At 53.5% G+C, this 21,375-nt stretch overlaps 1 protein-coding gene across 1 annotated transcript; it reads right to left on the minus strand.

The window, feature by feature from the left end:
• Positions 1 to 15,202: 15,202 nt before the first annotated feature.
• Lhx3 (LIM homeobox 3) lies at positions 15,203 to 21,375 on the minus strand. Its single transcript, XM_021641114.2, has 6 exons — positions 21,142 to 21,375; positions 18,827 to 18,998; positions 17,923 to 18,125; positions 17,346 to 17,497; positions 17,089 to 17,257; positions 15,203 to 16,531 (listed from the first exon to the last, which is right to left on the minus strand). Exons 1-6 carry the CDS (start codon positions 21,233 to 21,235, stop codon positions 16,113 to 16,115), a joined length of 1,209 nt encoding a protein of 402 aa, XP_021496789.1. The 5' UTR covers positions 21,236 to 21,375; the 3' UTR covers positions 15,203 to 16,112.

A 21,375-nucleotide genomic window follows, 5' to 3' on the forward strand; every position in this document is an offset into this window, starting at 1 on the left:
TCCCTGACCCCCCTTTCCTGTCCTGACTTACGAGGCCTGGGTAACACACATGGACTTGTATCATACTTGTGTGATTCCAGTGGGGTGAGCCGCTGAGGTCAGAATGGAGAGGGAGGGTCTGAAAAAAAAGAGCTGGTTTGCTGGAGGGGCTTGGGCAGGAGCACATAAGGAAGTGAGGCTGACACTCAGGAAGTGGGGAGTGTACAGCCAGGACATTGTGGTGTGCTGGAGACCTGGAGACTGGGCACCTGCTGCCAGCTGTGAGCCCAGCTGGCTGTGCGGACACGGCCTGATTCTACCTCAGATGGGAAAGACAGCGGTAAAACCTGTGCTTGAGGAAGTGGAAAGAGGCCTTCTCAGGTCTCCCCTCTGAAGCGTCCAGGTGGGTTAGCTCAAGCAGCAGGTGGGTGGGAAGTGCAACTCAGACTCTCTGAAGTTTAAACACAAACCCCCTACCCCAGGCCAGGCCTCTTCCTGCTTTGCTCCCTCTCTGAGCTGAGCCTAGTCTGGGATACAAGGTGTGTCTTTGTTTTGTCCACTTGAGGATCAATGCCAATGTCTTGTATGGCAATTAAGTGTCCATCAGCCCCTTCCTCTTGCCCACACCAACCCTCCCCAGTGCAGGGTGACCTGGCCCGACCCCTCTCTCCTCCACCCAAAGAAAATAAATAGTCAGGACTTCTAAGGGGGGCTGCAGAGGGGCTGCCCAATGCAATCAGCCAAAGAGGCCTAGAGCTTTGCAAGCGATTTGATTAATCAACGTAATGGTTTTGCAACCTGAGTCCAGGAAGCTGGGGTTAAGGCTTTTGTGTCCGGTGCCAGTGCCTAAGCCCCTGCCCATCAAGAATGTGAGCTCCTAGACCCCAGTCAATCCCATCACCTGAAACTGGAGCACCGGAGCCCAGCAGTGTTGACTTTGGCTCCTGGACACGGGCCCAGCTTCCTCAGACTCTACAAGGCTACCCGGTACAGAGTAATTTGGGCACTTTCCTTGGGAGGGAGGAGGTCAGGTGTTAAGGGGGCTGTAAATCTTTGTGTTCCAAAATGCAGACCTTTTGGTCACTGGCACTGATTTGAAGTTTAAACATGGCTGAGAGCTATATTTAAGGTCTTAAATGATTTTTTTAATTCTCTATCAACCATCATGGCATGTCCCAGGAAAGGCTCAGATCTGAAGGGGCATGGGAGGAAGCTGATGGAGCCTTACTAACCTGGGGTGGGTACTGACACCCGCAAGTGAGCCAGGGTGAGGTGGCAGTGAGATCTGGAATAAGGAGTTCCCGCCTTCCCTCTTCTCTGCCAGCTCCAACCTCCTACCTAGGTCGGAGGCTTAGAGAATGTCCCCAAAGTGCTGACTGCACTTGAGGTGTAGTGCCAGCTCCTTGGGTGGCTACTTCTTCCTTTCATGGGTGGAGAGCAGAGACCGATAGAGTGCTGCAGCACCCACCACCCCGTACCCCAGTGTCTGTACCTGACCCATACTGGCTGTGTAAGGGCAAGGGCATCTCTGGGATGAAGCTTGGAATTTTTAGATCAAGAGACAAAATGTCCCCTGGTGGTGAAGGCCTAGAGGGGACCACGGACTGCCCAGGGCCCTTGGTGTAGAGGACCCAGCTCTGTACAGGAACTTCTTTCCCTCCCACCCCCTTCCTCAGAGTAAGTTCACTTCCGGGAGAGCAATGCGGGGCGGACAGCACAAACTGGGCCCTGTGCCTGCTTCCCAGCCACTCGCTTTGGACAAACACAGTGACCTGTGTCGAGCCTGGAGCTCCAACCTTTTCATCGAGAAAGATTTAATTTATTGGGAGCTCAAAGCCACAAATCACAGGCTTGGAGATTTATCGCCTCCAGGGGCAGAATGGACCACAGAGCGGATGCAGTCTCTCCAGCTTGACCCACTCCTTTAATAAAGTTGAAAATGTAAAATATGCCTGCTCCGCCCCTGGAGCTGTGGGCAGTGGGTGGGCAGGGTTTATGAAAGGAAGTGCAGGACAGAGCCCTCATCTCATTAGAGCCACAGCCAGTGGCTCCGAGGCCCTAGCACTGGTGATTAAAGTGCTACCGGCAGCTTAGATAGCCCAGTACTGCCTGCGGTGGAGAGGCACTGGTCCTACACCTCAGGGCTTTGGAGCTAATCACCTATAAACAATGCGGGAGGTGACATTCCCTGATGAAGAAACCCGCAGCAGGTGGCGTTTAGAGAAGCAGGGATAAAAACAGCACTGGGGGCTTCTATGTTGTTAGGAAGATGTGGGTTGTATTTAGAGAGCCAACCCAGTCCTACATGAGGTTTCCACCCATAGTCCGTCCCTTATAGTTCTGGAATCCGTTTATTGTTTGGGACACTCTTTCCACCCTGTTCCTGGCCCTGCTGTCCTGGATGCCAGGAGGTCACATGGTGGGGCCATTCCTAATCACTGGGGCAGGACTGGGCCAAGGAAGCCATTGGTGGTGTTCTCATCAACCTTGTGCTGATGAAGAAAGAGGAAGCTGGTGGTGAGGGGTCCACTTCCCAGAGTGCAGGCAGGCTTCTCCTGCTGGGCAGCTGAAGTGGGTCCCCAAGGAAGTGGCCAGAACCTGCAGGCCCAGGGACAAGCTGGGCAGGCAGTGAGGGCCCTTTCCTCAACTTGGAGACGAGCTGAGAGTGGGGCCGCTGCCTCCAACCCAGGCTTGATCTTTCCTATGTTTTGAGCTTTTGCAATGAGGCATGAGTATTCTCACTTCCCTTTTAGTTCTGCGAGTGACAGTGGCGGTGTAGTTTTTGCAGCAGAGCAGATGTAAGCAGGCCTAGAAGTTTGAGATGGCTTGTGGGTGATGAAGACGAAGAGAATGTCCTGTCCTGTGTGAGGGATGCGTCTCCTGGTCCAAGCCTGGAGTGTGTAGGTAGAGCTGGCTGGGTGGAAGTGTTGAATGTGAAAGGGGGTGGGGGCTGAGTGAGGGGGAGTAGGCAGAATGGGTCCTGGATGAAGCCTAGAGATGGCTTGCAGGGAGGACAGCTGCCATGCCTAGTTCATGCTATGGAGTCAAAGCTCGGAAACCCATTTCTCCCAGTTTCTCAAGGAGTCTCAGACCTGGAGAGATACTTCTTGCCACTTCTAGCACCGACTGAGGTTCCCCTAACCATCCACTCCCGCCAAAATCCCGCCAGCTATTACTTACCCCTTTGGAGAATTGCCATTCTAGAGCCTGGCACAGGCTTTCTAGCATGAGTCCTGCACAGGAGAGTCTGAGAGAGGCCCTAAGGAGATTTCAGAGTCAGATGATGGGCCCAGAGTCTTAGATGTCAGATCACCAGGCACAGAAGGATAGACAGCCAAACCTCTTTAGCTATATGTGGTAAGTGCTGTATTCAAAGCCATAAGGAAGCTCAGGGACCATAGAGGGCCTTGGCTAACTCCCGACTGGGAGATGGGCTCTTGAAGGGCCAAGCGTCCTGAAGAGGACACCGTGGCCTGACCGCCCAGGTGCAGTGTTTTCCTATTCACCCCACATGGGTCTCCTCTGTGGGTGTCAGGCTACTGTGAAAGGATGGTCTGGTCTCCATGCTGCTGTCTTGGTGGAGGTCTGTTCTCCTCCAAGGCATCATCCTTGACAGTACACTCTTTCAGTGGCCTTCAAAATAGTGCCTGGTTCCAGAGCCCAGGCCCAAACTTTCCTAAAAGTTTGTCTGAAAACAGCATTACGGCATTGAGGTGTCCCTAGGCAACAGTAGATACGCCGCCCTCCCCCGCCCCCCAGGCAGCGTGGTGAATGTTCAGACCCAGGGGAGTTCCAGCAGGAAAAGGGGAACATGCCACTGCCTATGTGTGCATAACTGTGTATATGAATGTCGTTTTCTGTACTCCTGTATGTGTGAGCGTGTGCTTGGGTGCACACCCCGTATGTGCACATGTCTATATATGTGTATATTTAGAGCATATGTGCACATGCATATAACTGGACGCTCTGTAGCCATGTCTACACATAGGATGAGCAACAACATCTTGAATGGATATGTGTGCAGCAGTGTGTGTGTGTGTGTGTGTGTGTGTGTGTATGTGTGTGTGTGAGAGAGAGAGAATCTTTACACTGGGCTCACGCTCCAGCATCTGCTGTGTCAGATATTCCGGGGTTGGAGTCCTGAGACATCACCTGCTGGCCCCAGCCCAGCCCAGCTCTCTGAGCCTGCTGTGACCCCATGTCCAGCTGCATAGGCCTTGGCAGAGATGTCCTTCTGGCCCCACGCCCCAGCTAGCATTCACTCCAGCTCTGGGCCCACCCACTTGTCCAGCCCCTGCCCCCCGCCCAAGCACTCTACTTAATGTCTTTCTCATCAGGAGTTTTAAATTATAAGCCCAAATGAGGTCTATAAATTTAACTTCATAAAATCCTGTGCACATCATTCTCCAACAGAAACAGCTCTCTAAGAAATATTTTCCTTGCGACCCCCTCCCCCTGTGCAATATAACATTTATTCTAATATTAAAATGGCAGGTGTTCTATAAATTGTGAGTCTTCAGCACTCTTCATTGATTTTCCTGAAGCCTCTGGCCCCGTGTGTAGAAGCCAAGTGTGAGTATCAGTCTATTCGATTGAGATTCATACCCTATTTGGAGGTCAAAGAGCGAGACCCTGTGAGCTTGAACTTCTATCAGCCCGATGCTGATCAATATTTGGAGATATATTGGGGGCCATCCCCTCAAACAGATTAAGTGGCTATAAGTACAAAGTCAAGGGGCCATTGGTACCTCCTGAGGACCTACAGTCTGGGGGCCATGGGACAAGAGGCAGGAGAAGGCCACCCGAGGAGCTGGGCTCAACCTGGAGTTTCCTCTTGCTCACCTTGCCCAGCTGGGAGGTGTGGGAGCCCAAAGAAATGGCCACTGAGGCTTGGGGAGGCAAAAGTACCTGGGAGAGATGTGCCAGAGGCAGACTGCCTCTAAGCCCAAAAATGGTCTGCTTCTGTTAGGTGCTTCAAAAATCCTTAAGCACATAACAGATGTTAAGCACATGAGTTTTCCTGGCTGCTTCCTTCCAAGGCCTCTGCCTCTTCTTACCTCTAAGGCTCCCTGCCCTGGGCATCTTCCCATTCTCTCATCCTCCGATGTTCCCTGGGTGGTTGTACCCCAGAGGGCTCTTCTGGTCTTGCCTTGGAGCCCACCTCCTTCTGTTTGGACCTCAGGCCCCTTGGGAACAGGCTTTCCTCCTCCCTGAAACCCTGCCCTGCTATTGGGCTGGACCACGTCATTCATTCCACATTTTCTGAACACCTACTCTGTGCAGGCCTGGGCAGGAATTCTGCAGATGCTAACCCCAACAGCTCCTAGCAGCCTTTGGAGACACCCTGTGCTTAGCCAAGGTCTGCAGCTGCAGCCACCCACAGGAAGCTGCTGTCCCTATCCTATGCTGTGGAGTTAGAGCTCAGGGACCCACTTCTCCCAGCATGTATCGGGGTTGCCACCACAGCAGCACCTTTGTTCTGCCTGTGTCCTCTTGGTGACTTCCACTCCTGCCTCCTCACAGATCACTGCTAGGGCTGCTTGAGGCCCTGACAGCTGCCGGCCTCTGACACATAATGCATGTGCTCTGTTAAGTTATCAGGGAGATAAATAATTTGAACTCTGGCTTTTTACCTTTTCCCCCAGTGGGTGGGCCACCGCAAAGCCTGCCTCTCCCGAAGAAGGAATAATTTCATTAGCAGCATCGCACAGCTGGCAGGGGCAACCCCATGAAGCTTCTCCGGGAAATTCTTTATGGAGATGAGAGATAGGAATATGAAAATTTAAGCCAGGGCGGATGTAATTTAACTCTGCATTATTCATCGGGGACACAAATCCTTTGTAATATTGTCGGATTTGGGAGGCCAGAGCAGGGTCACTGGGCCTTCGGGTGGCCAAGGGGCTTATATCCCACCCCTGTCAGTTATGAAAAGGCAATGGGTGGTTGTGGGGTCTGCTGGGCCATAGGGCGCAGGGTATGGGCTGCACAGCTGCAGGAAATGGGGGAAGGCCCCAGGTTTTAGGAAGCGAGGGAGGCTTGCACTGTACTTTTGCGGGTCCCCAGAGAACTTGTTCTGCCATGTTCTCAGTACCAAGTAGGTGTTAGGACCAGAGCCAATGCACCAATGTTAGGACCAGAGCAGGAATGTTATTGTGAGCCTGTGCACCTGTGGAGGTTACACACGGGTTCACAAATCACACCATGAGATCAGTTCCACGTGGGAGTTTTTATTAGGGGAAGGGGGGAGAGAGAGAGAGAGAAAGAGAGGAAGAATAAGGAAGAGAGAAAGGAAGAGAGAGAGAGGAAGAGCAAGAGAGCAGAAGAGGAAGAAGAGAGAAAGAGCTCCAGTTCTCTTATAGGGTGACCCAGGGCATGCACAGGTAGTTCCAGGTGGTCAGCAGATGGTCTGGGTGTCTTCACAAATGCCTGATAACTGGTCTAACTGGGGCTGCCTGTAGAAGTGCCTGCTTACTGATCCCAACAGTAGGGACCTGCAAGTCCCCACACCGTTGGGAGCCCAGTCAGCTCCAGAAGGAAGCCAGTCTGGGTAATTTTTATTATTTCGGAAACATAAGGGCCACAGTGAGAAAGAACCACCAACTTGGCAACTTGAAGAGCTCAGGGGAATTCCCGCCCAGGCTCAGGCGTGGTAAGCCCGTTCCTTCTTGTGTCAGAGGGAGAATCAGCCCAGGCTCTCCTCTACTCTGCAAAGCCTGGGTGATGTGCCATCCCACCTCTGCCTCTGCTGCCTGCAGCTGTGCCGCCTTGAGTGATGGGCTAGCCAGAGAACAACAACTTGGGCTTGTCAACTTTTGAGTCTAGCAACTCTATTACTTCTTCAAATGAAAGAACCCAAATGACTAAAAAGGCAGCAATTTTACCCATGGGCTTGAAGGCACTGCTTGTAATCCTAGTACTTGGGAGGCTGAAGCATGAGGATCAGAAGTTCAAACCCAGCTCAGCTTGAGGACAGCCTGAATTACGTGAGTCCCTACCTAAAACAGGGTGGGGTGGGGGTAGATGTTTAATTTCAACCAACAGACACATTAAAAAAATGATTTTCTTTCTTATATGAACAATTCATACTCGGGCTCCTGTAAATTAAAACCCCTCCAATATAAGGCACCTGAATAACAATAGTAAGGGACTTCTGTAATGAAATATTAATAGTAACACTGTTTGTTTATTATCTTGTTTGAGATAGGGTTTGATGTTACCAGAAACTCTTTTCAAACATGCTGTGTAGCCAAGGATAGCCTTAAATTCCTGATGTTCCTGCTTCTGCCTCCTGAATGCTGGGATTATAGACATAGCCTCCATGTCTGGCTATTATTTCTACACCACAAAGAAGCAGCTCACTGTCCTGAACTATATACAGTCCTTATGCTCTAGGAAACACTCTAGCTTGGCAAGCAGGGTACTTCCTGTTCATCTTGCATTGTTACTGAATTTTCACCCACCATTTTGTTTCATTAAACACATTAGTGAAATCCTGGGCTAACCTCTTATTAATGGACAAGCTGCTTCAACCCAGACAAAACCATAAAAGAAAGACACACAAGTGATAAAGAGTTGGCTCAGTGATTAAGAACACTTACTGCTCTTCCAGAGGACCTAAGTTCGATTCCCAGAACCCACATCAGGTGGCTCTCAAACACCTGTGACTCCATTTCCAGGTGACCCAATGCCTTCACAGTCACGTGCACAAACCTACACATGCACACACAGTTAAAATGTAGTAAAAATAATCTAAAAAAATCAACAAAACAAAACATGATGATTCTTTTAATCTTCAGACTCTCACTCTGCACCAATGGCTTTAAAAGTCATCAAGGAGTATTCCAAAGATACCAGACTCAAATTGTACCAGTTCAGCCATATTTCCATCCTCTGACCCTCTGGTGGTCTTTGCTGCCTTATTCAAGGTCACATCTGGGTCTAAGAAATGCACTGTCCCCCTAATTGTGGCAGAGAACTAACAGAGTAGAGCCCTGTGCAAATTACAGGAAGGATCATCAAGTCCCTGGAAGATTCGAGCCCTGCTACCTTGACTCCTTCTCATAGGCTCTCTGGAGAGGGTCCTCTCTCCCTCTTTTTATTTTGATGAAGGCAAGAACTCCAGAGACTTGGTGCGCTGACTGTTCACCCATGTTTCCTTCTCGTCCCTCACACTACTGTTTTCAGCCCTGGAGCAGGAGGCCCTCTGAAACTGATTGCTGCCTCACCACGGAGTCTCCTGGCTTGTACAGTTCCCCCTAAGTGGCCTCAGAGCTGGGGTCCCATCTATTTCTTGCTATTTAGGCAGTCACAAAGTCAGGTGCTACCAGACAGTGCTGGAGGAGTGAGGACCAAAAAAAGTGGCCACACGGACCATTTCCTAAAGAAGCAGTTTTCTTTTTTTGTGATTGTTTTTGTTTGTTTGCTTTGTTTTTGAGACAGGGTCTCTCTATGCAATCCTGGCTGTCCTGAAACTTGCTATGTAGATCAGACTGGCCTCATACTCACAGACATTGCACTGTCTCTGTCTCCTGAGAACTAGAATTGAAGACATGCACCACCATTACCAGCTAGGAAGCAGTTTTCAAAGCAAAATCATTTTCTTTCTTTCTTTCTTTCTTTCTTTCTTTCTTTCTTTCTTTCTTTCTTTCTTTCTTTTTTTTCCGGGGTGTGTGTGTGTGTGTGTGTGTTGAGACAGGGTTCCTCTGTATAGTTGTTGATGTTGGTGTTCTGGAACTTGCTTTGTAGACCAGGCTGGCCTTGAACTCACAGAGATCCACTTGCCTATGACCACTGCCTGGCTCAAAGCAGAATGTTTAAAGTGAAACATTCCCCAGGCAGACCGCATATATAGAGAGAGACAGAGAAAGAGAGGGGGGAGAGAGAGAGAGAGAGAGAGAGAGAGAGAGAGAGAGAGAGAGAGCTCTGTGAAGAGAGTACAAGAATTAAGCACATGGGTGAGACAAGGCATTCTATTTTCCAAATTCTCAGAGGGAATACCAGCTTCAGGGCTCCGCAAACGCTGAGCCCCATCCACTTCTTTTTTCCCTTGGGATTTGGAACGTGGGGGAGGGAGCTGAGTGAGAGTCCTCGGCACAGTGGCCACCAGGCTCTTTGAGTTGAGCCCTTAGCAGTTGGACGTGGTGAGGAGATAGCACTCCCTATGCTGTCTCACTTTTAAATGCCTTGTGGCAATGGCACAATGCCTGCCGGCTATGGCAGCATCTGGGGCAAGCATAGATGGCCCCAGACACCAACATTATACCACTTGACAGCCTGGCCATCTGGTGGCCTAACTCTTTCCTGGAAGTTCCACTAATGTCCCCTGAAGAACATCAATTCTGTTCTGACCCAATCCAGAGGTAGCCAAGGCCTGGAGTGGGTGAGAAAGGGGTCTGCCTGCCCATAAAACTCCCTGCTTGTTAGGCACCTCGAGGAGCCTGCTGGCCTTAGCTCCACCCCCACCGCTCTCACCACTCTGCCCTCCTCCATTTTAACTAATGGGACACTTAGTTTAATGAGGAGAGTTTGCATAAGAGAAACCTGCTAATTAAATTTTAAACCTTGTCATTCATAGGATTAGCTAGAGGTTTAAACAAAGCATTGGAGGGTGGGAGGGATGGATAGCTTTCCCCAGAGAAACGAGGTGGGGGCTCACTGTGCTCCTACCAGTGTCATGGGGGTGCAGAATGGATCTTGGGTGCAATCTTTTCTGGAGGACTGGCTCAAACAGGGATCCTCAGAAAGTATAGGGAGTCCCATGTCCCCAAATCTCTGAGCAGTTGAGGACACACCCAGCTATAGCTGCTACCCTGCAGGCAAGATGGTCAGAAGCCTGCAGACCACGTCTTCAACCCTGGATGCCCATCGGTGCCATGGCTTTCAGTGCCTTCAGAGAGTATTCCATGGTAAGGTCCAGGGGACAGAGTCCCCTCCCTCACATCTCCTCTGGCTCATTCAGAGCAGGTAGCTGCCAAAACCCTTCCTCCAGAGGTGAGATGCTATCCTCCCAGAAGCATCGTTCCCTAAGCAAAGAGAGGCAATGGGGTGGGAGCAGGTGAACATCACAGAACTTAACCTCTGATCTTTTTGAGGTCAGACAAGGCTAATGACCAGGATAGACCAGCCAAGGGAAAATACCAGGGGGCAGGACGGAGCCACTCTATAAAGGAGGCCAATGGGTCCTTTGATCCTCCTGATAGGAAGGGTGCTCCAAAGTGAAGGCAAACCTGTAGGGGCTCCAGCTTTTCTGTGTGTGTAAAGCCCATGTCCTTTATACCAATGGCTTAGAGACCAGGCCCAGGCTGGTGCCAGGCAGGCTGTGGAGGGAAGGTCCTTGAAATTGAAAAAACAAGCCCACTGTCTATACTGTAGGGCCCAGGTACACCTTAGGGAGAGGCTAGGGTGGACTCAACAGATCACAGTCCACTCAGTTTGCCTATCTGTTGGGAGCCAGGCTCCTGTGGCAAGGGGAGGGAGCCTTCCTTTTTAAAGGAGATGAAAAACCCATAACAGAATTAGATGCTATAAAGTGAATGCTGAACCCCCTTCCTTGCTGTGGGCGCCATAAAATTCCATCACCCAAAACAGAATCCAGGTCCCTCAGCCTTCTCTCCCTATCCCAAATTCTACTTGCATTAGCTCTTTTGGACATTCCTTGTGTTCCTGTGATCTGAGTCAAGTGCCTCCTTCTTCCTGTGGGGACCCCAAGGTGCTCCATCCCCTCTGTACTGAGAACATCCCTTCAGTAATGAGGCCCAGGTTTGAGTTACACCTTTATCGGCTGATGGCAGTTTGGGCTGCTTCTGGTTGCCCAGTGAACAGTGCTGCATTCCTAAGCAGGTATTTGCTGGGTTCTTGTTTTCAATTCTTTAGGATGTGAACCTAAACGTGGATTAGATGAAAATTATTTGTTTTTAAGGAACTTCTGTACCATTTTCCCCGGCGGCAGCACCATTTTTATTTCCTAGCAGTCATGCACAGAGGCCAGCCCCACCTTCCCACATTTGTGGTGGTTTTATTGTTTGTTTTCTTTTGCGGTGTTGCAGATTGTGCCGTGGTGCTGAGCCTATTGAAAGAGGTACAACTCTGGTGGGAGTTCAACTCCCACCAGGACTGGTGTCTTGCTGGGGCCTGATTTGCATTTTCCTGAGGCCTGAGGCTAGATTAAGGCAATTGAGGCTCAAAGAGGGGCCTGCGACTGACTGCCAGGCCTCAGAGCTGACTAAAAGTGAGCTGAGATTAGAGCTAAAGACTTCCCAGAGTTCTCCTACTTCCTCTCCTGTTCCAGGATTTATCCTGATCGCGCGTCCACTCCTAGCCCCACCCCTGGGAAAACCAGTCCCAAGGTCACACCCTGCACCTAGTGAAGAGCTGCCTGAGGAAGGACCAGCTCACTGTTTCAGCTCTGCTTCCTGTTCAGCTCTATTAGCTCCTCAATAACAGGCCTCCTACGGGACCTGTAGAGCACCCGGGCAGCCCACCCCTGTGCCCCATCTAGCCAGCCTCAGCTTGAAGATGCCTGGCTCCTACAGCCTTGCAGAAATGCCTGTCGTATCTCATCACCACCCCTGCCCCTGCCCACCATACACACGGTGCAAGGAGAATTCTCACACTTGAGGACTCTGGCTGGGTGGACTCTGTCAGGGCAACTCAACTCCCACTGCCCCTGCAGGCTGCAGAAGCGGGACTTTTCTCAAGTGTGGTCTTGGACTCTACCCAAATGCCCAGATATGGCAGCTGCTTGCTGGTGTCACACCTGCTTTGGAAATGCCAAGAGGGGGTTCACTGGTCAGGACGGAATATGTTTATGGTAAAAAATGAGCTGCAGTTGCATCTGCTTCAGGAGGGTGGGAGCCATCACCTGAGGTCGCCCAGGCAGATGGATGGAAACTCCACTTATGAAGTCACTGCTCCCCTATTAATTAGGGGGGAGGGGCCCTCCCATGCTGCAGCGGACCTCACCAGTGGCCAAAAGCTTGTCAACACTTTCCACAGAGAATGAAAATGTAAATAGCTTTCAGATCATTCAATGTCACCAAGGTATGGAAGAAGGTGGCCATACTGGTGTCATTTATCTCTCTGTGGATTTAAAGAGCTTTTTTCTATTAAATTTCCTAAAATTAATGTTTTATGTTGCTCAGAGTAATTTGAACAATTATGGGCTCAAAGAATTGATCATTACAGCCCCTGGGATTCAGCACTCCACGCTGGAACCTTTGAAACCCTTCTGATTTATCGAGGAGGCTACTCCACAGGGCCAGCCCTGGAGCTGGACTCTCCCCCATAGACCCCTCTAGAGCAGCCTGGGGGGCTGATCCAGGACAGATGGCAGGGAGGGAAAGAGGGGAGGAGTGTGTCCCCAGGTGCCCTAGATTCAAGGGGTCCTAAGTCATAAGAGCCTGAGTATGAATTTTACATATAAAAGAAAAAAGCTTTTTTTTTTTTAATGTGTTTGTTAGTTGAAATTAAATGGCCCTGGCCCTTTTAGACAGGGCCCTGCGTGGCTCATGCTAATTTCAGAACTGAGTTTGAACTCAACTCCTGGTCCTCAGCCTCAGCCTCCCGAGTACTAGGACTACACGCAGTGCCACCAAACCTGCAGGTAAAATCTGCTTCTATTATTTTTTAATCATTTGGGCTCTTCTGTTTAAAGATACAGTATAGTTGCTAGAGTCGAAAGTTAAATGCCCAAGTGGGTGATCTCAGGCCACCCCACCATCCCTCTGAGGTTCCCACCAAAGCCTGTGGGACTCCCCTGCTGGCTGATGAGCAGATGGGCACTGGGCTGACCCACGCCATCCTTAGGCAGGGGCGTCTCTGCGATCAATCAAGACGTCCATTCAAACCAGAGGCAGGGATGGAGGACCCTGCACACTTCGCATTTCCTCAGGCTAGTCCCGGTCTGTAGTAATTCCTCCTGAAGGGTACTCTAACCCCCTGGAGTCTGCTGCTCCTCCGTGGCAGGCACGGGGAACTGAGGCACAGAATCCTGAATTTCAAATAAATGCCTTACACACTGCACGATTACAGGGGATTCCTGCAGATCTATGCCAACTGAAATTCTGGGGCAGGGCATCACCTCTCCACAACAGGGCCTGAAGACCGCCCAAGTTACCTCGCCACCTCAGGTTTGGAACCTCTCTGGACACCTGCTGGGCTGACTGAGTGAGTCGGGGTTTAGATGTGAGACCCGAGTCTGCATTCAAATTGCTGCTGTTGGATGAAAATGGGGAGGGGAGCAGGCAGTCACTAGCCTCCAGGTTTTTGAGGGCTGAGAGGGATAATTAGATAGCAGTTCTGATAGGGCTGTTCAGATAGGGAAACTGAGGCAAGCGAGATTGAGGTTACTTAAATGAGCACTCTCAGGATCTGCATAAGTGGGCCCCACCTCAGTTGTTCGCCCTCAGCGCCACCCCTATGCCTGCTTCACCAGTACTAAAGTTATCGACAAGGCCAGCTGGAGAGAGCCAGCGGGACTCAGCAGACGGGAGGAGGGCCCCCGAGGGGACGCTTAGCACTTCATTAACCTGTCAAAGCCTAAAAGGTCCCAAGTGGTCTGGGGGAGGGTCTGTAGGCTGGCCAGGTAGGCGGGGCTTGAGGGTCAGTACTTAAGTACAGCCACGTTTATCTATCCTTTTCCCAAAATCTGAATCAGACCTGGGCTGTGGGCTGCTGTCTCTTCAGTGGTCATCATCCTAAAATAATTCAAATTCATCTCTTCCACTTCACTTTTCTGCCCTTTGCACAACATGCTCCCTCAGGCCAGCACTGTCCCTCTGCCTTGCCCTGTAGATCCCAGGAATTTGTATAGTTCCTTCCCAGGCCATCTATAGTTCCCCTAAAAGCCCTTTCAAGCCTGGTGAAGTGGCGATGCACACCTTTAACTCTAGCACTTGGGAGGCAGAGGCAGGCAGGTCTCTGAGTTTGAGGCCAGCCTGGTCTACAAACCAAGTTTCCAGGACAGCCTGGTTTACACAGAGAAACCTGTCTGGGGGCAAGGAAGAGGGAGCCTTCATTCTCACCTGTTCTGCTGGGTGGCTGAGGACTCTTTCCCTCCCAAGCCCCAGGCAGTTCAGGCTAGAGCTGCAGGGCTGGGCAGTGATGCTGGGCAGGACTCCTTCTTTTACCACAGCAGGTGCCCCACAAGGATAAGCCCTTCCCCCTCTGGGCCTCAGTCTCCCCGTGGGCAGCAGCCTGTGGATAAGTGGACAGGAGGGTCTAGAGACAGAGTTCAGGATCTCAGTGATGAGAAGTCCCAGTCCTGGTTCACTACAGTCTGTGAAGGCTCAGTGAAGACCGCAGGCCAGTCCTTTAATGTTCATTCCTCTCTGCCCTTTGGCCTAATTCTATCAAGCCGTCCCCTTCTCCCTCCCTCCCTTTCCCTGGGCCTGGGCTGTCTTCTTAGTATAAAGGGTGGGTGCTGAAGACATTCACGGGGTGCCTGAAAACGCCCAGGAATGACAGCCCATCACTCAACTGATTCCTCTTCTGGAGACTCAAAGCTCCAGGGAGATCAGGAGCGGGGGAGCAGCTTCCCCAGTTTCAAGCAGCTGCCCTTAGCTACACCAACAGTTTTCTGTAGTGGTGAAAGCCAAGCTCGGCCCTCATACCAGCAACCAGCCTTGCCTCCTCCTTTGAGAATCAAGGGCCTGTCCGGACTCCCATCCTCCCGCAGGGAAAGCCTCAGGAAAGGTCAGCATTCCGTCCCTGCAGAAGACGAGTGTGTTCCTACCACGGTTGCTGCCTCTGTTTCTGCTGAACACAACCTGGCAGGCTGGTGAACCTGCCTTGACCCCTGCTTTAGGTATCTCTTTCAAAGGCTCCGTTTCTGTGTAGGGTTCACGGAAGTCAAGCCACAGGCCCTGCGTCACACAGCAAGTTAGCAGGGCAGTTAGGACTGGCTGGAATCCAAACTGTAGAGTCATTCTGGAGCCTCCTCATGGCACACCCTGCTGTGTTGGGTGGCTCTTTGAACATCCCCCTCCCCAGCCTGGGATGGTAGAGACCCTAGTCTTCCCTTTAAACTTCCCACGAATGGACAGTCAATCCCATGCCTATTTCCAGGGCTCAGTAGTCTGGACAAAAACAAGAGAACAGAGGCCAAATTCATACCAGGGGCTAGTCTCAGCAGTCATGGTCCCTCAGACATCACTGCACTTGGACTTTGAAAGGACATCTTCTACCCCAGCAGCTGGACCCTCCAGGCTCACTAAAGACACAGGCCTTCTCGCACTGAAACTGACAAATTTATTGAAGTCTTGGAAAGAGTGGGTCACCAGGGAATAAATAAAAGTCACGGGACGTTTACAGAACCAACAGGTAGCCAAGTTCCTGGTTTTCAGGAATGATTTCAACTTACACATGGCCAAGCTTTGGGTCTGAGACAGAGTCAATTGGGAGGACCCCCAGCCCAGCCTCCTCCCATGGGGGAGACCGCCCAGTCTGGGCTGGCAGAATCATCCCGCTCCTGCACAGGACCACAGTCTGTTTGGCAATGGTATCTGTCCTTGGTGCACAATTCTGCTCTGCCCCTGAGCGAGGCTGTGCCTCAGGAGAAGGGGAACTGCGCTCATGTTTGAAGATGACACCTTGGAGAAGGGGCTCCAGAAAGCTCTGCTTCCTCAGTGAATGCCAGAGCAGAAAGATCTGAAGACTCCAGGGAGGGAGGGCCGGCAGTTGGGAGGAGACCTCTGCTCCCTGGGTTAGTCAGTGGCCCGGGAGGACACAAGCGTGAGCCTTTACCAAGCCCATTAGAAGCAATGAAGCAAGTTGTTACTATTGTTTTATGCCAGGACATTAAGGTCTGGCCTCCTGCCCTGTCTCAAACAGCAGCAAGGACTCTGTTAACTGGTAGATTAAAGAAGAGAAATGCTTACAAAATGTGGTCAAGAGTCACTGACCTGTGGACAGCCACCAGACAGGCCACTCTTGTGTCCAAGGAAGGGCCATGGAGCACCTCAGCCCCAGGGAGGGGCCAGGGAGCCTGGAGGTGGAGCAGCCCCTAGTCTCCCACTTGAGAACCCTGTCCTTCCCTTAGAGGTCCTTGCAGTAGACAGCATTGGGTAGGGTTAGCTACCCGCCCAGAGGCAGCACCAAGACCCCTGAGTTAGAGCCAGGGGAATTAGGGGCCTCCGTCAGAACTGAGCATGGTCTACTTCATCCAGCCAGGAGGCAGGGCTAGCAGGGAAGTCTGGGTAACCACCGCTGCTCTCCGTGGACAGGTCGGAGCTGGGTCCATTTCCAGCCAACACCCTCATGGGCGGGGGCCCACCTGGGGGCCCTGAAGGTACAAGGCCCAGGTTGGCGTCTGGGTATACCAGGCTGGAGAGGAGAGGCTGGGGGCCAGGAAGGTTCTGGGGGGCTGCAGGGGATTGGGGGATTACGTAGGGGCTGCCTGGCCGCAGCTCTCGGTACTGCTCTGGACCTGCCAAGCCTCCGTGCTCCAGGGCAAAGCTGCCCAGGCTTCCTACAGGGCGGCCTAAGGCAGGGGTGGGCTCTCCGAGGCTGCTGTACAGGCCATTTGCAGGCCCCATGTCCGCCATGGACGGCTCATCTGCAATAGAAAAGAAAGCTCGGATGAGTCGCTCACCCCTCTGTCTGAGGATCCTGTAATGTCCTACCATGGCTGAGCAGGGGAAACTATCCTACGTACAAGAACCACAAGAACGAATGGGTCAGCAACAGTGTCTTCTCCGCCCCTCTATGCAGAGCCGCAGGAGCCCATTCAGCTGCACCCTTGAAGGAAGGCTTTGATCTCAGATCAGAGAGGCTTGCTACCCAAGTCAGAGCCCAGGATAGGGCAACGCTGGGAGGCATAGATGAGGAACTTTAGGGCTCCAGAGGCTGTGCTGCTAACACAGTCACAACACAGCCCCAAACAGAGCTGGATATTAGGGGTGTGAGCGGTGTTCCTGGTGTAGAAAATAAGAGTTGGGTCCCAAGACGAGGGTGGAAGTTTCTTCTTTGCCTAGCTCCAAGAAGCTTTGTCTGTAGAATTCCGGAGTTGCGCGGGATGCCGCAAGAACAGCGGAGGATGGAAGCCTGAGGGCCAACGCAGGTTCTCCCCAGGAGGGCAGCCCGAGAGTCCTCGCCCACAGCGAGTGGACTTACCAGTGAAGGAGACCTCAGCGTCGCTGTCCTGTCCCTCCTGGATGCTGTCCTTGTCGGACTTTGAGCTGCCGCGGGAGCGCTTCATGGTGCGGAAATACTGTCCCCAGCGCTGCCGGCCTGCGTCTTTCTTCAGCCGCTTTTCCTTGGCCCGGCGGTTCTGGAACCACACCTGGAGGGCGGGGACAGTGAGCGGCCGCCCGGCTCGCCTTGGACCCTCGCGGCCCGCGGGCCGGGGGGCGCGGCGGCGGGGCGCTGACCTGCACCACGCGCATGTCCAGGCCGGTCTCGGAGGAGAGCTGCTCGCGCACGTGGCGCGCCGGCTTGGGCGAAGTGTTGTAGGCGCTCTTCAGCGTCTCCAGCTGCTTGGCGGTGATGGTGGTGCGCGGCCGCTTGGCTGTGGCCTCGGCTTCTGTGCGGGACGAACGCGGAGGCCGTCCAGCCGGGTCCGGCTGCCCCGGCCTGCGCCCCGCGTGTCGCCCCGAGCCCGCGTCGCCCCCGGACGCTCGAAGCGCCCTGGCTCCCGGGCAAAGGCCGCCGGCGGCCCCCGCTAGCTTCTCGCCGGCAGGTGGGCTCCGAACTAGGAACCCGCCTGGCCAGACGTGGTCCTCGACCCCCGTAGGCTGAGTCTGTGTGACTCAGGTCTTCAAGGTCAAGGATGTTGGGCTGCTAATTCTCCCCAAGCCGGCAACCTCCGACTCCCGCCGGCTCCTCTGCTACTGCAGGCCCCCGAGCAGCCTGCTCAGGGCCTGGGGCTTCAGGCCCTACCTCCCAGCACCAGAGCGATTCCCGGCCCCAGCCTCCGGCGCGGAGGTGCGGCCACCCCCGCCCACTGACCTCGCTGCTTGGCTGTCTCGTAGTCCGCCTTGCACACCAGCCGGCTGTCTTCCATGAGGTAGAACTCGTCCCCTGTGGCCAGCTGCCGCTTGCAAACCACGCAGGCGAAGCAGTGCAGGTGGTACACGAAGTCCTGGGCGCGGCGCACCACCTGCGTGGGCGGGATGCCCAGCTGGCACGCAGCGCACTTGGTCCCGAAGCGCCTGCGGGATGCACAGGGCGCGGCTCAGCGGAGCGGCTCCTTCGCTCAGAGCGGGTCGCGAAGCAGGGAGCGCCAGCGCCTGGCGCTCCGGAGACTCCCGGCAGCCGTGCGCCCGGGCAGAGCCACAGCACCTTCGGTCGCCTTCTCCTTGCATTGGAAAAGACGGATCTAGAGGGCCACAGCCTTACCTGGGTCAGTTCCTCCGGCCCGCGAAGCCCGGGCTTCCCACTCCCCAGATATTTAAGGAACAAAAAACATATTTTAAGAGGGAGTACTTCTCATACAATTCTACAAATTTGGATTAATCTTTTTTATTTTTTAACCTGACAACTGCTTTCATGATTTACAAAACAAACTACTCTAAACTGTACTGCTGGGGCTGGAGATTTCCGCAGGGCTGGCTGCTCTTGCGCAGGGTCTGAGTTCTGTTCCTAGCACCCACATGGCAGCTCACAAACATCTATAACTTCAGTTGCAGTGGATCCGATGCTCTCTTCACTCTCCGAGGGCACCGGGCATGCACATGGTGCTTGATGTGCACACGCAGGCACTTACATATACACATGAAATAAAAATTGTTTTTAAACGTCCTGAGCTTGGACAGGTCCCCGGACGCCTTGCCTGGGTACAGACCTGTCATGGAGCGCCCTCCCAGCCTCTCTTCTGCCAGCCATGCCCCCTTCCAGCCAGCAGCCAGCTTACTTGAAAAAGTCGTCTTTGCAGTAGACACTCTCCCCGCGGCTGAAGCAGCGCTCCGCCAGAGGGATGTGGCAGTCGCTGCACTTGAGACACTTGCTGTGCCAATGTCGGTCCAGGGCCTTAAGGATGAAGCGGTCCAAGATGTGCTGATCACAGCCGGCACACATCGGGATCTCTGCGAATACAGTAGTTAGCCAGGTTATGAAACCACAGCGGGTGGGTGATGGCCCTCTCCTCAGCTGGAGCCAGCCTGTAGACCTCAGGGCCGAGCAAGGGTCTGCAACCCGGCACATGTTCTCCTGCCAGCTTTTGGGCAGCCAGGCTCCCCAGTGAGAGCAGTGGTCAGACACCGTATCCTGCGGCATCTCCAGTCCCGCTGCAATCAAAGGAAACTGAAATGTGTCTGCAACCAGGAGACCAGGCTGTCCCATAAAGCTGTTCCCAGTGCCAGACAGGGCATGTCAATCTCGAATGAAAACCCCACCCCTGGGGGGATCTGGAAAGCTGGGACAGAAAATAGGAACATGTCCCTACTAGCAAGGGCAAAAGGCAATCACATTGCCTTTGTGATTTTGATCAGTGAAGCACCTTGGCCTCAGTCTGCAGAGTTCCAACAAGCGAGGCTGTCAGCTCTGGCCCTTGTGTGTGGCATCTAAGGTGTAAACGGACACTGGCCTCACTCTGAGTGGGTGCAGGCACTTACACGCACTGGCTGTGTTTGACTAGATCTGCTGCTTGCCTGCTCAAGCTTGAGGAGTACACAGTAAGGTGGCTTCACTCTCCACGGCGTCAGTTCCTCAGACACCAGTTCTGTGCACCCATGACCCCACCCCACCAGCAGCCTGCAGGCCTCAGGGAAACTGGGTGGGAGAAATCTAAATGTGCCTTTCAAGAGCCATGGAAGCACTGAGGGGCTCTTCTTCATGCTCATTGTATGAAGAGTCCCTGATAATTTAGGAAAGGTTTCTAGAAAAAGGGAGAATCGTGTGCAGGACCCAGAGTCCACTCATGATGTCACACCCACACCAGTGTCTTTACATCTCTGGCTAGAGACAGCTAGCCCAAGGCTGGCCTCCAGCCGGTGGGAGGAATTAGAAAAGGACGAAATCTGCCCACCCTCCCTCCCTCCTGCCCTGGCCACAAGCCTTCAGCGGGTGCTGTCCCGCACTGAGCAAAACCGGGTCTCCAGGGTGCACATGGAGATCGACATCGTCCTTGGCTGCCCCAGATCACCACCGCAGGAGCCATCATAGGGCAGTAAGGAGACCCGGAAAAGAGTGGGGTGGCGGGACAGACCGCACACTGAAGATTCAGCACCCGGACACGGACAGCGCTTCGCCAAGAAGCCCACAGAAGGGCCCGCTTCCTACAAAAGCCGCCGCCACCGGCAAGCCTCCCAGTTAAGCCCCCCTCGACCTCCTCTGGCTTACGTTGCATGGCGAATCCAACCTCAGCACAGTTTTCTACACAGTTTGGAGGGCCCTGTGGAGCCTCGGGAGCCACCAGCGCTCTAGCAAACCTCCGGAGCTCCAGAACCTAGCTTACCAAGCGCTCTCCTCCCCTTCTCATCCTTCCCTCCCACCTCTTCCTCTCAACCCCTGCGCTCAATCCCTCCCCTAAACCATCGGAAAATAAATAAATAAGCAAGTAGGTCACACCCGACCCCAGTCTGGAGAGACTCCCTTCCCGCCTGCTCCGGCCTTCTGACAGCCTCACTGCCTCTTTCCCCATCTTGCTATCCCATCCGCCTGGAGACCCAGAGAGCAGAAGGGCAATCCTACTCCCCAGAACCAAAGCTCTGCAAGAGACTGGTACCACCAAGAAACTGGGGCCCAGAGAAACCCCACATTTCCCTGTAAACGGGTCTTGACCACCAGCCTAGTGGTAAGCCACGGGTATGACCCCAAGACTCAAATCAGGGAAGATGAGTGGTGCATGTTGACCCGGCCCTGATCCCTCTGAAAACTGGGGAGAGGCTGGGTGAGGACAGTTCCCTAGGAGACACTCCTGCTCCCTGATTCCTGGTCTTCACACGCTCCCTCCAGCTCAACGGCCTCAGCGAGCTCAGATCTGCAAAGGGTCCCCTAAGCCGTTCCTAAATCACCAAGGGTTCTCTAGTCCGAGGACTCAATGCCAGGACAAAACAGACCAGAGGGGCCACGCACTTTGGAGGTTGAGGTGCCTTTGCCTAGCATGCCAGAGCCCCGGAGACACACCCTTGCCCAGATACCCCGGCTTCTGCCGGCCTTCACACACAGGCCAGAAAAAACCGAAGACATCTGGGCCTGTCCGGTGCAGCCGCTCCGTCGGGCACCCACCTCGGCGCAGGTCGGCTCTCCGCGCCAGCAACGCCAGCAGCAGGTCGCCGCCCGCCGATTCCCGGGACTGGTCCAGCTCCCCACGAGCCTCCATGGGGCCGGGTGCCCGTTGCCACCGCGGCCCTCCGACCCTGAAGTTCCCCTGGGTCCGGCGAGGCCACCGCTGCAGAGACTCTGAGCTGGCGACGGAGCGGCTCGTGTCGCTGTTGGGCGCTGTGCCCACGGGAGGCCTCT

This window comes from Meriones unguiculatus, chromosome 8 (genome assembly GCF_030254825.1).
Source record: "Meriones unguiculatus strain TT.TT164.6M chromosome 8, Bangor_MerUng_6.1, whole genome shotgun sequence".
Classification (NCBI taxonomy): Eukaryota; Metazoa; Chordata; class Mammalia; order Rodentia; family Muridae; genus Meriones; species Meriones unguiculatus.